We start from the raw sequence: 13,625 nt of genomic DNA, 5'->3' as shown, positions 1-13,625 counted from the left end.
GGAGCGCCGCGAGGCGGCTGTGCGGAGGCCGGCGGGGCGGGCGCCGGGACTACAGCTCCCATCATGCCGCCGTGTTCCGCTGCACGCCGGGACGGGTAGTGCCGCAGCGCGGCCCAGCGGCCGCGGCCCTGGAGGGGCCCGGGGCCCGCGTGTGGGGCTGTCCTGGTCCTCCCAAGGGGACAGGGCCTCGAGCCGCCCCGGGCTGCCCCCGTGCGCTAACCCAGAGCCCCCGACCTGCACCCGGTGCACGACCCCCTTCACTGACCCGCACATTGCGCCCTGCTGCGGCACCCCCGCACAGAGCCCTTGCAGTGCACCCCAGGCACGCAGACCCCCACCACCTTGCACCTGCAGACTGACCCCTCCAGCACCCTGCTCCCCAAGCTCCTGCACCCCTGAGCAGATCCCCCTTGACATGCATGCAGCGAGCACCGCTGCTGGGTGCAAGGAGAGGGGGGTGCTGCCTGAGTCGCTCACTCGTGCTTGCACCCATGGCCCCTTCACAAGGCCCTGCCCTTTGCTACCCCCTCGCAGGGGCTTCGCCGGCCAGTTTAGACTGGTACAGGCTGCACTTGCAGGTGGACTCTGGTCTGCTGTAAATGCTGGGAGCTGCAGATACAGGCAGTGCAGTGCAAACAGCGTAAGCAATGGGATGCCAACCCAGCAACTGAGCTGTATCACGAGGGGTCAAAGGCAATGTTTTCTTCCCCAGAAAAATCCCCCGCTGGCTAGTTTAGCAGCAAGAGCAATGCGCCAGCATAAGAGAGTGCCTAATGGACCATTTAAGCAGTGAACCCCGGGGGCTGCCACCGTGTGTGACAACAGGCTTGTGACAATGAGGAGCTGAGCTATGCAGGGCAACTCTGCGTCCCTGCGCCTGTGGCGTCCTGATGGGTCAAAGCTTTAAACCGGGCACAAGGCGGACGTGAGGGACCAGAGGCACAGCTGGGCAAGGCAACATGCAAGGGTAGGGGAGAGGAGCAGGGTAAGGGGAGGCCAGTGGTGGGCAGATGCCTAGAGCTGCGAGCATGGCTCCAAGCAGCAATCGCTCAAGGTGAGGACCAACCTCCTCAGACATTCAGAAGAGCCCTTTGCCTTTTGCTGCCATGGGCAATAAGCAACCAACCCCTCATGGAGCTCAGCACCCTCACACTGATGCACGAGGGGTTGGGGAGACAGGGGGAAAGGGTCTGGGAAAGAGCGCGCAAAGGCAAAGCAGGGCACAGGGTCCTCTCGCCAGCAGGATGGGGCACTCAAAGAGGTGTCTACAAGCAGCAGAAAGGTCCTGCCCTTCTCTTGGGCACTGCTCCTTGCTATGGCAGGGGCAGAGGGGCAGCGTGGGGCCAAACAAGGCGCTGGAAGTCGCTCTGCATCCGAGCGGCAGCCAGGACGGTGGTGGGAAGCAGCCCCATGTGAGGGCACGTGGCACACAGGCAAACCCAGCCTGGCCCAGCTTCTCCAGCCGAGTCTGCGGGGCCAAAGTGGACCTTAGGCTTTCCCACGTCCTTCACTAAACTGTTGTGCCCTCCACAGGGACAATCCTACAGGTGTCACAGGTAGGCGAGCTACTGTCTCCCAGGGAGATTCTGTCTGGAAAGAAAACCTCCAAGGGCAAAGTTGGCTGAGGGTTTTTATATCTCCTCTCTGATATGGGGGGAAATGCGGTTCATGCTGGGGCACTCAGGCTCCTCTAGTCCATGCAGGCTTCAGAAAGATGGAGCAAAGAGGCTTGCAGGGCTCCAAGCCGCCTCCTGTCTGACACAGGTCCCATGGGCGACAACCCCTCTGTGCGGGAGCAGAGCTCCGCTCAGGCCGCAGTGTGCCACCCCAGTGTCTCCATCTCACTCAGCCTCCTCTCCGACTGTATCTCCACCGAGCCAGCTTTCAGCAGCAGGCGCGTCCCTTCTCCAGCACTGACGGTCCCCTCCTCGGTAGCGCGGCTCTCCTGCTCCTGCTCTTCCTCCTCCTCTTCCTCCTCATGGCCAGGGCAGAGGAAGCAGCAGGGGAAGACTGGGCACCTGGAGGGAGGCAGCAGCCTCCTCAGCCCAGCCGGCAGCTCATACATGCGGCTGCTGTTGCCCCTCTCTCCCCGGGGGCAGCGGTCTCCTCTCTGTGATGCCAGGTCGGCGAGCAGCCCTCGCTCCTGCAGGGTGCCTGAAAGCAGGGTGACGGGCTGCGAGCCCCTTTGCCACGGCTGTGCCCATGTCCCCGGGCATGCAGGGAGCATGTCAGCCGCCGCTGCAGCGCCCTGAGCATCCCACCTGAGACCGTGTTCTCCAGGAAGAAGGACAAGAAGCCAGTTAAGAAGACAGGCACCATGAGCAGGGAGGAGAAGAACAGGTCCAGAGGCACCCAACCTGGGGGAAGCATTAGAGTTACCCACATATCCCAGCCCAGGAGCCAGGAGGGGCAGGAATGTGCCCTGCCAGAGGCAGGGTTGGAGCCAGTGGAGAGGCCTTTGGATGCTGCCACAAGCGATGTGTCGCTGCAGCCTCCCAAGACCTCAGGAGTTACATGGCCATGGTGTTCAGGACCCAAGGCTTTACTTTCCCTGCGGACCCTCCCTGCTACCTGTGGCCAGGTGAGCCGGAGCAGTGCTGAGCCAGCGCGGCACAAGCAGGGCTATGAACATGGTGAAGCCGACGATGAAGATGTTCCTCCCTGAGTCGATGTCTGCGTACTGGAAGTAGGAGATGCCGGTGCCCACGGCCACAGCATAGGTCACGCAGAGCACCCCTCCTGCGAGGGCCAGGAGTCAGGCGGGATGTGGGCACGCACCGGCCTCTTCCTGTGCCCGCGGGAGCCCTCAGCAGCCAAAGAGGGGGAGGTGATCCCTACCGTGAACGGCCAGCGGGATGCGGGTGAGGAGCCCTGCCAGCCTGGGGGACATGCCCAGCGCCACGCACGCCAGCGCGCTCACTTGCACCGAGAGGCGCGAGCCAGCCTGCGCAGTGGGGAAAGCGCAGCTGAGCCTGCTCTGTCCCCCATCCCGCTGCACGGCCAGGTGCTGGCACAGGCCAGGACATCACACCAGGTGCCAGGGCAGTGGGGTCCCCCTCATCCCTCGCTCCATCCCTCCCGTCCCTTCCTCCCCGCTGGCTGCCCCACGCCGTACCTGCGTGAGGCTGCTGGCGCAGGCGTTGGCGACGCTGGAGGCCGTGCCGCCCGCGGCACCCAGCAGCCCGGCCACGAGGCTGCCCAGCGCCTCAGTGCACAGCCCCCGGTTGCAGGCGTGCGGGGGCGGGCAGGGGGCTCGCCGCAGCCTCCCACACAGCACGTAGCAGCCCACCGAGTTAACGCTGCTGCCAAGGGCCATGGCAATGCCCACTGCCAGCGCCCGCGACGTGAGCAGCGGCCACCCGCCCTCGCCTGCAATGGAGGGACAAGCGGTGGGTGACGGGGACCCGGCAGCGGGTGTCAGCGGTGCTGGCTCTGCCTGTGCCCACCTGGGTAGGGGATGCGGAGCCATGGAGAGTGCAGGGTGTTGTTGGCCCAGGGCAGCCGCTTCCCGGGCAGCTCCAGTGAGTCCCAGGGCACACGGAGGTGGCTGAGGACAGCGCACATGGTGCAGACACTGGCAAAGGGGAGCAGCACCTGCGAGGCAGTGTGGGGACCCTGAGCAGGGCCCCCTCTGTCCCCACTCCCCCCGTGATCACCCCACATGCTGCACCCCCACCCGCTGGTCCTTGTCCCATCCCTTCCTCCAGCCCCCCACACATCCCCAGAGCCCTGCAGGGAGCACCCCAGGCTCTGCACCTTGTGGTCCCCAGTGCACCCGGAGCCTCTCCCAGATCAAACCAGGCTCTTCCTCAGCCACTTTCCCTGCTCTCAGCACCCAGCCATGCTCCAGGGCCACCAGGCCCCACGTAACCCAGCCCAGAAGAGCCAGGCACAGCCAGGGCCCCGGCGGCAGGGCCAGCGAGCCGTGGTACCGAGAATGTGCGCAGCGTGGGGGCAGGCAGCTCCATGCGGCTCCTCTGGGCACATCGGCAGGCACAGCAGGGCAGGCGGCAGGAGCCCAGGTGCTGGGAGCAGGTGACAGCGAGGAGCACCAGCCTGGGGACAGGGAGCACAGGTCACGGCGGTGATGGGCCCTATGGCGAGGGGAAGCGCCTGGTCCCCCGGGTCACATACAGCAGCGCTACCCCCCAGTTAGCGGAGCAGAGCAGAGCCGCCTCTTTGTACGCGGACAGCCCCACAATGGAGAGGCTGGGCGCCAGAACCATGGGCCCGCAGTGGCGGGACGCCCATCCGCACGCGCCGGATGCTCCCAGCAGCAGCTGCACCAGCCCTGAGACCACCACAGCTCCTGAGACCTGCAGGAAGAACGGATGGGACACGGGAGACAGGAGGTGGTAAGAGAAGCCCAACGCCTCCCCTTGCACACCCTGTGCCTTGTGCCCCAGCCTTGCTCCACTCGCCCCATGTGCCAGGGAAGGCCTGAGCACACCCATGTGCATCCCTGTGCTTCCCTATCGCCTGCAGCCCCAGGACAGCTGAGCGAGGCCGGGCACAGGTGGCAACCGGGGGTGCTGGTGGGGTGGGAGGACGGGAGCTCGGAGCAGAGCACAGGGCACCAACCTCGCGCAGCGACGCGACCTGGCTCCCTGCAGCACCACACTGAGGTGCAGGGCACCCGCTGGCTGCCACGGTGCCTGCAAGGGAAGGTTGGAGAGGGGGAGACAGGCAGGCAGGGGCTCCCTGATCCCGCCTGGCAGAGCTCCAGTGGGTCCCAGCTGCAGAAGGGCCAGCGTGCCAGGGCCAGCATCCCAGCATGGCACAGGGGAGCTGTGTCAACTCCTGGGCTGTCCCTGGGAGCAGCAGCTAGGGACTAGAGGCTCAGTACCACACCTGACCTGGGCCAGATAACAAGCTGGTTCAGGAAATTTTTATCCTCAGGGTCATGAGTGCTTGGGCCACATCCTCCTGGTGCCACAGCACCTGCATGCTTCCCTTGGCAGGGTCTCTGGCAGGGCTGCAAAATCAGGTACAGAACGCAGGGTGCTGGGATGGGCCTGGTCCAGTCTCAAGTCCTATCCCCAAGAGATGGCTGCTGTGGCCACCAGCCCTACACTCATGACCCTGGGTACATTGAGAGTGTGGTCAGGGGCCAGTAAGTGCCCCAGATGCTCCATCACTAGAAGAGTCAAGAAGCAGGAGCCATTTCTACCCCCGTCTGGATGCTCCAGGCTCACAGCACCTTGTTACCTGATGCCAGCATGGCTTAGGGCCCTGTGGGGCACTGGGGAGAGCTCCAGGGCTGTGCTCACCATTCCTATCTGTGCTGGCAGTGAGGGACAGGTGGGAGCTCAGCACCATGGCAGGGACCAGGTATTCGAACGATGGGATTTGAACCAGCGGCAGCCTGGGGACAGGAGGACAACAAGGAGGCATTAGGGAGGAAAGCGGATGTGGCTACTCTGAGACAGGGAAGGGGCAGTGATAGAGGAGGCAGGAACCTCAACGTGACAGCTGAAATGCCAAACGTGTCCTAGTACATCCCAAGTAGCAACACAAGGGATATTCCCAGAGATCAGGGGCTTGGTCATGCTTGGCACATGCCCAGCTTGTACCTTGGTGCTGTGTACGGTAGCATCCAGTAGGCACTGAATGAACTGGAGAGGGCCTGGAGCAAGGGGTGAGGAGCAAAGGGGAGGACACAGCAGTTCTGCCGGAGGCAGGTGTACGAGAAGGATATAGTGATGACCTGGCGGGCACAGCGCACGCAGAGGTTGTCATAGGAAGTTGAGGATTGCCATAGGAAACCAGCATCTCCAGAGGCACCTCATGGCCCAGCAGCATCCTTGCTCCCAGGCCTTATGCCCCTTCCCTGCTCCCACAAAACCTATCTGCCCCATCCTAACAGAGGGGCAGAGACCCGTGGCCCCACTGGTGATGGCTGTGTCCTTTGTCCCCCTTGCTCACCGGCTCCCCAGGCAGGTCTGCAGGATGGTGGAGATGCCACAGGCGAAGAGGCTGCGCGCCAGCAGCTCGCCCGCTGCCTGGGGCTGCTCCTCGGGCAGGCTCGGGAGCAGGAGCAGGTGGAAGATGCAGAGCAGGGAGGCCTGCACGGCGAGGTGCTGCGCGGGGAGGGAGGGGACGCACCGCAGGGCCCGGAGCTGCAGCCCCTGGCCCCTGGGAGGATGCACGTTCCCAGGCCCCCGCGCAGAGCCTGCCCCTGCCCAGCCGTGCCACCCTCTCCCCACCCTGGCCAGAGCCCCAAGAGCCCTTTGCATGGCAGGAGGCAGCCCTGGCACTGCTGCCTGCGAGGATCGCAGCCCTCTCCCCACCACTCCACTGCCCACCACGATCCCCCCTTACCTGCAGGGCCAAGCAGCAGCTCAGCACACAGGAGCACATCTTCTGCAAGGAGCACGAGGTGAGCGAAGGGCTCCCAGCACCAGGTGCTCTGTGGCAGCCCCCATTCATGCTGCTGCCCCCCGTGTCACTCCTGGCTTGTGGTGCAGAGCAGGCGGGCTCCCCCCACACCCTGAGGGCCTAGCACAGCCTGCACGTGGCTGAACTTCCACCTTCTCCAGGAGCTGCCCTGGCGTTAGCCATTAACCTGAGTTGGTGAGTAACCTGCCCTTGCAGCTGGGAATAAAAGTGCCGCTCTGGACCCTCTGGACCAGGATGACAGCCAGCTGGGGCCAGGACCCCAGGCATCATTGCAGTGACAAGGCCTGAAGCCCAGGCCCCTGCATCCCTTCTTGCATGGCGCCAGGTTCTGGATGCAGCATAGACACCACCTCCTTCACCCTCTGGACGCGTCTTCACCACCAGCATCTCCTGGTGCAGCCTCTTGCTCACATGTGTTTGTCCCTCCCAGGCACAGCAGCACCTCTGCCCCACTGGCTCCACTCGCTCCTGGCAAACAGCCCCTGAGGATCCCATCAAAGCCACATCGTGCCCCGGCAGCTGCTGCCAGCCCCTTCTGCAGACACAATCCCCACTCCAGGCTGGTCACCACTCGGAGTCCCTCCGAGCCCCCCACACCTTGTGCGGGGTTCCCGGGAGCCCGGCCTCCTCCTAGGAGCAGGGCACCAAGCCCTGCCTGCAGGTACCATGTGGGCACCGGCTGCCAAGGGACACGAGCTGCTGCTCCGGTGGGAAGGCTCCCATGGGAGCACAGGAGGGGATGCCCATGTTTTGTCACAGGGCAGCACTGGCAGCGACCGCAAGGGTGACCCTGCAAAGCCCTCACTGCTCATTAACTGGATGGCCAGCAGAGAGCAAAGAGCACTGGAGATCATGCATTCCCTGCATTCCCAAGGACAGGAAGCCCTCCTGTGTCCCACTGCCTCCCCGCAGGCCCAGCCCCAAGGCACCTTGTCACCTGCCACCAGAATCCAGTCCCACAGCACTGCAGGACCGCAGGTCCAGCAACGGGGCCCCAGACAGCCTCAGGATGCAGGTGCTGCCCCAGTGAGATGCTCAGGAGGAAGGAGAAGACAGGTGCACAGCAAGAACTACTTTTATTGGAAGAGATTTGCATCTACAAAAGAGTGAAAAACAGGTGTAAAACCCAGAGTAAAAAGAAGGGGCACAATGAACAGCTGGTCAGCAGGACAAGCTGCCTTCTCCCCGCCCCAAGGAGCGGTCAGGCACCATTGCCCATAGCCCCAGGTGGCTGGGATTTGGGATGGGGTCACAGAATACCCCGCTTTCAAAGAGCCCAACGGAGGCAGTACAAGAAAACACACCCCTAAGCACACCTCGTCCCCCCAACCTGCTCAGGACGCATCCTATTCTCAGGATGCACAGACACACTGGGGTCCCCTCAGTGCAATTCTTGCCTCTCCTAAGGGACCTGGCAGTCCCCAAAGGAGAACTGCTGCTGGGCAGGGCAGCAGGGGCTGCTCCCACTTTCCTCCTGTCCCCTCACCTAGGCACCCTGTCCCCAGAGCTCCCTGCCTCCCCCTGGCATCTCCACTCTGCACACACAACCCCAGCATCCTACATTCCCCATACCACCTCAGTCACAGGCCATGCGCCCGCAGCATGAGGCATGACTCCGTTAGCCTCGTGTCCCAGTCCAAGGGGACCCCGCTCCTGCTCTCCAGACAGCCTCAGCCCTTGTCTCAGCACCCCAGCATCTTCGCCCAGCAACCCCAGTGCTCTGCAGCACCCCAAGTGTAAGAAACCTCTGCCCCGGAGCAGGCGTAGAGACGACGACAACACACAAATGCTGGTTTGGAAGTAACACAGGGGCCCCCAGCCCTGTGCAGCCCCAGGGATCAAGGGTCCCAGAAGTGCAAGGAAGTGAGTTGTGCCACACTGGAAGGGGAGGGGAAGGGGCTACCCCATGCTCCTAGCTGGGAAAAATGAAGCTCTTGATTCTGCTGAGATCCAGAGCCATGTGCAGGGAGCACTGCCTCAGCCCCAGGGGGTCCAGCCAGTCCTTGCGCGTGGCAGCCGCATCCCAGGCGAGCTCTGCGCTGGCAGAGCAGGCACGGCAGTGCAGCAGCGGGGGAGCTGGCAGCACAGCGAGTCCAGAGGGGCCAGGCTGGCTAGGGATCATGGCAGCGACTGTACGGTTGGATCTCTCACACGAACTGGGCACTCTCCGGATGGGACCTTGCAGGGGACTCCTGTGTGGGGCAGGACCGGGTGCTTCGGCGTAGGACAGAGCCGTCATCACACTGCCCCACAGGTAGAGCGCGCTCGCTGCGATGCCCCCACGATGCTGCTCATCAGCTGTCTCGTTCTTCCCCACGCAGCGGGCGCTGCTTCCCGGGGGGACAGCAGGCAGCTCAGGCTGGCTCGGAGCAGGGCCCGGGGGCAGCGGGGCATCCAGCTGGCAGCTGCGCTGCGCGGGCAGCAGCGCGGGCCGCGGGGCCGCTGGGCCGAGGGTCCTGGCGCACACGGCGCGGTGCAGCACGGTGACGGAGGCGAAGACGGCCGCGAAGCCGGTCAGGTACACGATGCCAAGCACACAGGCCAGCTGCAGGGGGACAGGCCGTTAGCGCCGAGCCACAAGCGCCCCCGCAACCCGGCTCTGCCCGAGGGCCTCCTGCGTGCGCCCGCGCAGCCGTGCGGGGCTCTGCACTTCGGCATGGACTGATCCAGTACCAGGCTGCGCTGCCCGGGACAGCACAGCTGCACAGTTAAGCCAGCATCTTTCTGGCTTCATTTTGCAACAGGGAGTAAACAGGAAGTTTCTCTGGAACTAAAGGGTCCTACCCCCCAAAATCAGGGCCTGCTCACATCTGGGAAGCCTCCCCCCTGCTTTAGCAAGAAGCTGCCCCCAGCCTTTACCTTCACCACCTGTTGGTAGAACTGGCCCAGCGCTTGCTGCCACATGGACTGCTCCAGGAGGACACAAAGATCCGTGTAGGTGAACCAGCCACGCCACGTGCCCTGCTTCTCCGCCACACTGCAAGGAAAGTGCTTGGGGATGTGGTACAGACCTTCCCTTGCTCTGGGAGTTGAGCCCAGGCTCTGGCATGCTCACAGCAAGAACCTGCCTTAGGTGCTACGGCTGCAGAAGGGAGCTGTGGATCCTAGCAAAGGCCTCAGGTAACCTCAGCTCCTCCTTCTCTGCAGCCAGGTCAGCCCTGAGCAGAGATGGTGCCATCCCTCTGGGGCTCTAGGACTGACAAACAGGACCCCCAAACACCTACCGTCCTTCCAGCCAGCTCAACACTTCAAACAGCTCCCGGGGGTCTGTGTAAAGACTCCAGTCCTGTGGGGACAACAGTGACACATGAGCCATGGTGGGTCACTGGTCAAGGCTGCCCAGTGCCCTCAAGTATGAGAAACAGTTGTGCACATCCTTCTCCAGGGGACTACAGTCTCCAGTCACAGGACTACAGGGGAAAAAAGAAACCCAAAGCTCCCCTTAAACTCCTGCTTTTCATCTCTGTGAAGCTAAGCAGACACAGCAGCAGTCTCACTTACAACGGCGCTCAGAAAGTTCATCTCCAGCGTGTTCACTGTCTGGACATCTACCTTCCCTGCTGCTCCCCACTCGTCGTTGAACACCTCCTCTTCCTCGCCCTCATCATACAGGTACTTACTGGCAACCATCTGGAAGCAACACAGAGGACAGGACTTCAGTTCCCACCTCGCTCCTCCAGGCCTCCCTCCCACGCAGGGGTCTCCCAGGCCTCGCTGCTCACCATGGAGATCAGGAAGAGGTCTGAAGACGAGATCTGCTGGAGGTATTCGGGGTTTCGATGTCGGAGTCGCTCAATATAAACCAGTGCCAGCATCATGGAGCAGGGCGAGATGCAGGCTTCCCTGTGATGACGAGGCAAGAGCCAACCTAAAGGTTACTCATGTGCTGCAAAGCAGCACAGCCTGGCTGCTCCCTCCCCACATAGGCAGTGGGGAAGTACAGCAAACATACAGCTATGCCCACATGGACAGGATGCGTCCCCAGAGCCTAACACCTCGAGAGCTGCCCTGAGAGGCTGCAGCACAAGAAAGAGCAGATGATAGAGAGCACAGAGCTCCTTTCTCTGGGCACAGCCAGTTCTTAACTGAACAGTCGTGCCTGCAGCCAGGCACACTGCAAGGGCGCAGCAGAGCTAGTGTTGAGACCTGACTGCAGGGCGAGTGCTGCACAGCTGCAGATCTCCCCACAGCAAAAGCATCCCTACATCCCAGGCGAGGGAGGGAAAACAAGCCAAAGCCGACCCGGCTGTGTCAGGAAGACACTGCGGCCTTGCCACAAATGCCAACTCCCCCGACACTAGCGAGGCCTAAGTACAAAGGCAGCGTTAGCTTGGGAGACAAAACTGAGTCCAAGGCAGGACCGCAGGCTGCCAGCTCTGACAGTGTTAACAAGGGGACAGATTTTGTTCCTCACCGAGAAACATGAGCCACATATTTCTTCTGGAGTCTGCGGATGGGGCTGGGAGCCACTTTCTGGAGCAATTCCACAGCAATATCTAGGATAAAATATCAGAAAAAGGAGTTAGTCCTATGTGGTACAGTCCATACCCACAGTCAGGTGCCATCTTTCGCCTTTTCCCCACAAGTCCACGGAAAGTTGGCTTTTACTCTGACAGGTCCTCAGGAATCATTTAAACTACAGGGTAAGACCTGCTCCCTCCAGCCATTCTCCTCCTCCTCCAGGGAGGAGTGCTGGCCTAGCTTCCCTTCCCTACTGGTGTCCCCAGGATGACAAAGGACAAGGTATTTACTCTAGCAGAAGTCCAAAGGGACAAACAAGACATGGAAGCTGCAATATGCTGCAACTGTGCACGCAGTTGTCTCTGCCAAGCTTTGGCAGTGTCAGAGCTCACTCCAACCAGGACAACTGATTTAGGCAATCGAAGAGCTCTCCTTTTTCTACAGGGCTCTATAAATACCAGTTAATTACAGCTGAAGCCCGCACCAGCAAAATAGGCTCCTAAAAAGAGCTTGCTGTCAGCTTTGCTGTTGAGTCCTTGTTTTAAAAGACTGGGAATGGAGCTCATTCCAGCAGCCTCACGCTCCTACCACGCAGGAAGCGGGCCTTGACAATCTCTCCAGCACCCAGCAGAAAAGCTACAGCCTCACAGACACTCCTGCACCCAGACAATTCCCACCAGCAATCACCATACGCAGGAACACACGGCTAGAAGAGATCTCAGGTCATCCTGGCCACACCAGCACCACAGCCCCAAGGGACAGAAAAGAACCCGAGCCTCCCCAAGGCCATTCCATTCCTCCCTCCCAGGAGCTGCAGCCCAGGCTGTTGCTGTAACTCTCCCATGCACGAGATCACACGTCTCCCAGACAGACTTTGCCACCTTTCTCAGCTGGGAGGTTTGCCCTGGCATCAAACCCATTTTTCAGCTCATAAATCCAACCCACACCAACACACCCTGCCATAAAGGGCAGGGAGAGCAGCTGATCACTGCCCCCATCTTACACCACAACCTGCTGAGGGGCATTACAATTTCTCCTTTCAAGACAGAACAAATCCTTTTCTTTCAGCCTCTTTCCCCTCACCCTGCCCAGCACTGCATTCTGTCACTGCTCTCTGAGACCTTCTCTAGCTCTTGTCATGATCCTGCATTCTCTCCTCACACTTGTCTGGGGTGTTTAAAAAGCAATGCCATAAGCTCGTCATGGAGCAGCAGAACAGTTGCAACAAAACAGATCCTGCAGCCCCTGCTCTCTTCTCTGAGGGGGAATGATTGCAGATGGCAAAGGAAGCCTGCAGGGACAGACAAGCTTGCAGCGATACTCAAAGCACGTCCCCAGCAACTGCGGCCGAGACACTTCCTGGTTGGAAGAAGTCTTTAACAGCCCTCAGTAGATTCACCTCCCAGGAATGTGCCCTTTGAGCTTTCAGCGCTGCAGCCTCTCACGGAGAACTCGCATCTTACATCAGGGGGAGTCACCCTGAAAGGAGTCACCTCCCTCTTGAATCATCACCTTGAGCACCTGAGATCTCCAGCAGCACCCAGGCAGCTGGTACCCTGTGTGTCCCTTCACTGTCCCCACTCGTCCTGTGCCTCCCCCCACAGCAAGATACTTCAGATTCAGCCTCTTGGTGATTTCACACTATTTCCCCAAGCTTACGATGAGGGTTTTGAATACCAACATCCTTCACCCCACAATGTCCCCTGAGAACTGTGCAACCCTGTGGAAACGTGGGACCCTGCGTGAAGGTCCTTTAGCACGTTATTGCTCAGTCGCAACAGTTTCAGTGTTACCACCTGCACCATCTCCAGAGCCTTGACACCGCAGAACCCTTCTGCTTTCCCAAGTGCCACTGGATCAATAGGAAAAAAAAAAAAAAACGGATGTGATCCAGACAAATACGCTGGGCACCTCTTACCCCTTTGGCGTTCAGAAGTTTAATAACTCCCCCAACATTTTGCAGAGCACAAGAAGTTGCCTAAGACAGCTCCCAGCAGGGACACAGCCTTTCTGCCAAGGGATTTGTAAGCAAAACAAAGGGCTCTGCGCAGCAGCTAGGTGCCAAAAATGCCTGACAGGACAGGCTGGGCAACAACACAGAGAGCAGGAGGCACGAGGGGCCGGCGCGCCGCCCGCTGCGCCGCGGGGCGGGCGAGGGGGCTGGCAGCGGCGAGGCGGCAGGTGACTTGCTGCTCCCGTCCCCTGGGCTCTTTCCAGCCCCCCTGACTCAGCACCGCGGCGCGGGCACACGCGGCACCCACCTGCCACGGGGCTAGAGAGGTTGTCCAGGCTGCACTCCTTGTCCCAGCCGTAGTAGAGCCGCTTCCGCACCCGCTCGCTCAGCTGCTGGTGCCGCGGCAGGAACTGCGGGCAGACACCGGGAGATCAGGGGAGCCCTCCGGCCCGGCCCGGCCCGGCAGCTGCGGGCCCCCCACACGGAGGCCCACCCAGGGACCCACCGTGAACTCCTGGAAGCCGCTGAGGGAGAAGGCGCCCTCCTCGTCCAGCAGGAGCCCGCCCAGCTCCATGGCGCCGCCGCCGCGCGGGCCGCCAGCCGCTGCCGTCGCTAGGAAGCGCCCGCGCGGCCGCCGCTCCTTCCTCTTCCGGTGCCGGGCGCAGGGGAACACCGGGCGCGCCTGCGCAGCGCGCGCTGCCGCGCCAGCGCCCACCGGGCATGCGCGGCGCACGCCCTCCGTTCCCCCCCCACCACCCCGCGCATGCGCGGCGCGCCAACGGCCGCGGCGCCCGTGAGGCGGAGCCGCCCG

The 13,625-nt window shown here is 61.8% G+C and overlaps 2 protein-coding genes across 2 annotated transcripts; both read right to left on the bottom strand.

Moving 5' to 3' along the window:
• Positions 1-1,807: 1,807 nt before the first annotated feature.
• Positions 1,808-6,435, bottom strand: SLC23A3 (solute carrier family 23 member 3). Its single transcript, XM_088519532.1, has 12 exons — positions 6,322-6,435; positions 5,926-6,080; positions 5,271-5,365; positions 4,582-4,655; positions 4,135-4,316; positions 3,933-4,056; positions 3,447-3,594; positions 3,116-3,369; positions 2,839-2,944; positions 2,572-2,739; positions 2,262-2,357; positions 1,808-2,154 (listed from the first exon to the last, which is right to left on the bottom strand). The coding sequence occupies exons 1-12, from the start codon at positions 6,427-6,429 to the stop codon at positions 1,808-1,810; spliced, it is 1,857 nt and encodes a 618-aa protein (XP_088375658.1). The 5' UTR covers positions 6,430-6,435.
• A 1,707-nt stretch (positions 6,436-8,142) lies between these two features.
• On the bottom strand, positions 8,143-13,397 carry CNPPD1 (cyclin Pas1/PHO80 domain containing 1). The gene is made up of 8 exons (XM_088519526.1): positions 13,320-13,397; positions 13,122-13,224; positions 10,814-10,895; positions 10,122-10,242; positions 9,901-10,029; positions 9,624-9,685; positions 9,259-9,376; positions 8,143-8,944 (listed from the first exon to the last, which is right to left on the bottom strand). Exons 1-8 carry the CDS (start codon positions 13,386-13,388, stop codon positions 8,312-8,314), a joined length of 1,317 nt encoding a protein of 438 aa, XP_088375652.1. The 5' UTR covers positions 13,389-13,397; the 3' UTR covers positions 8,143-8,311.
• Between the last annotated feature and the right edge of the window lie 228 nt (positions 13,398-13,625).

This window comes from Tinamus guttatus, unplaced genomic scaffold (assembly GCF_059628265.1).
Source record: "Tinamus guttatus ecotype Peru unplaced genomic scaffold, ASM5962826v1 Tinamus_guttatus_pri_ptg000060l, whole genome shotgun sequence".
NCBI classification, from domain to species: Eukaryota; Metazoa; Chordata; class Aves; order Tinamiformes; family Tinamidae; genus Tinamus; species Tinamus guttatus.
The sequence above is the reverse complement of the archived record's forward strand: the minus strand, read 5'-3'. Positions and strand labels throughout refer to the sequence as shown.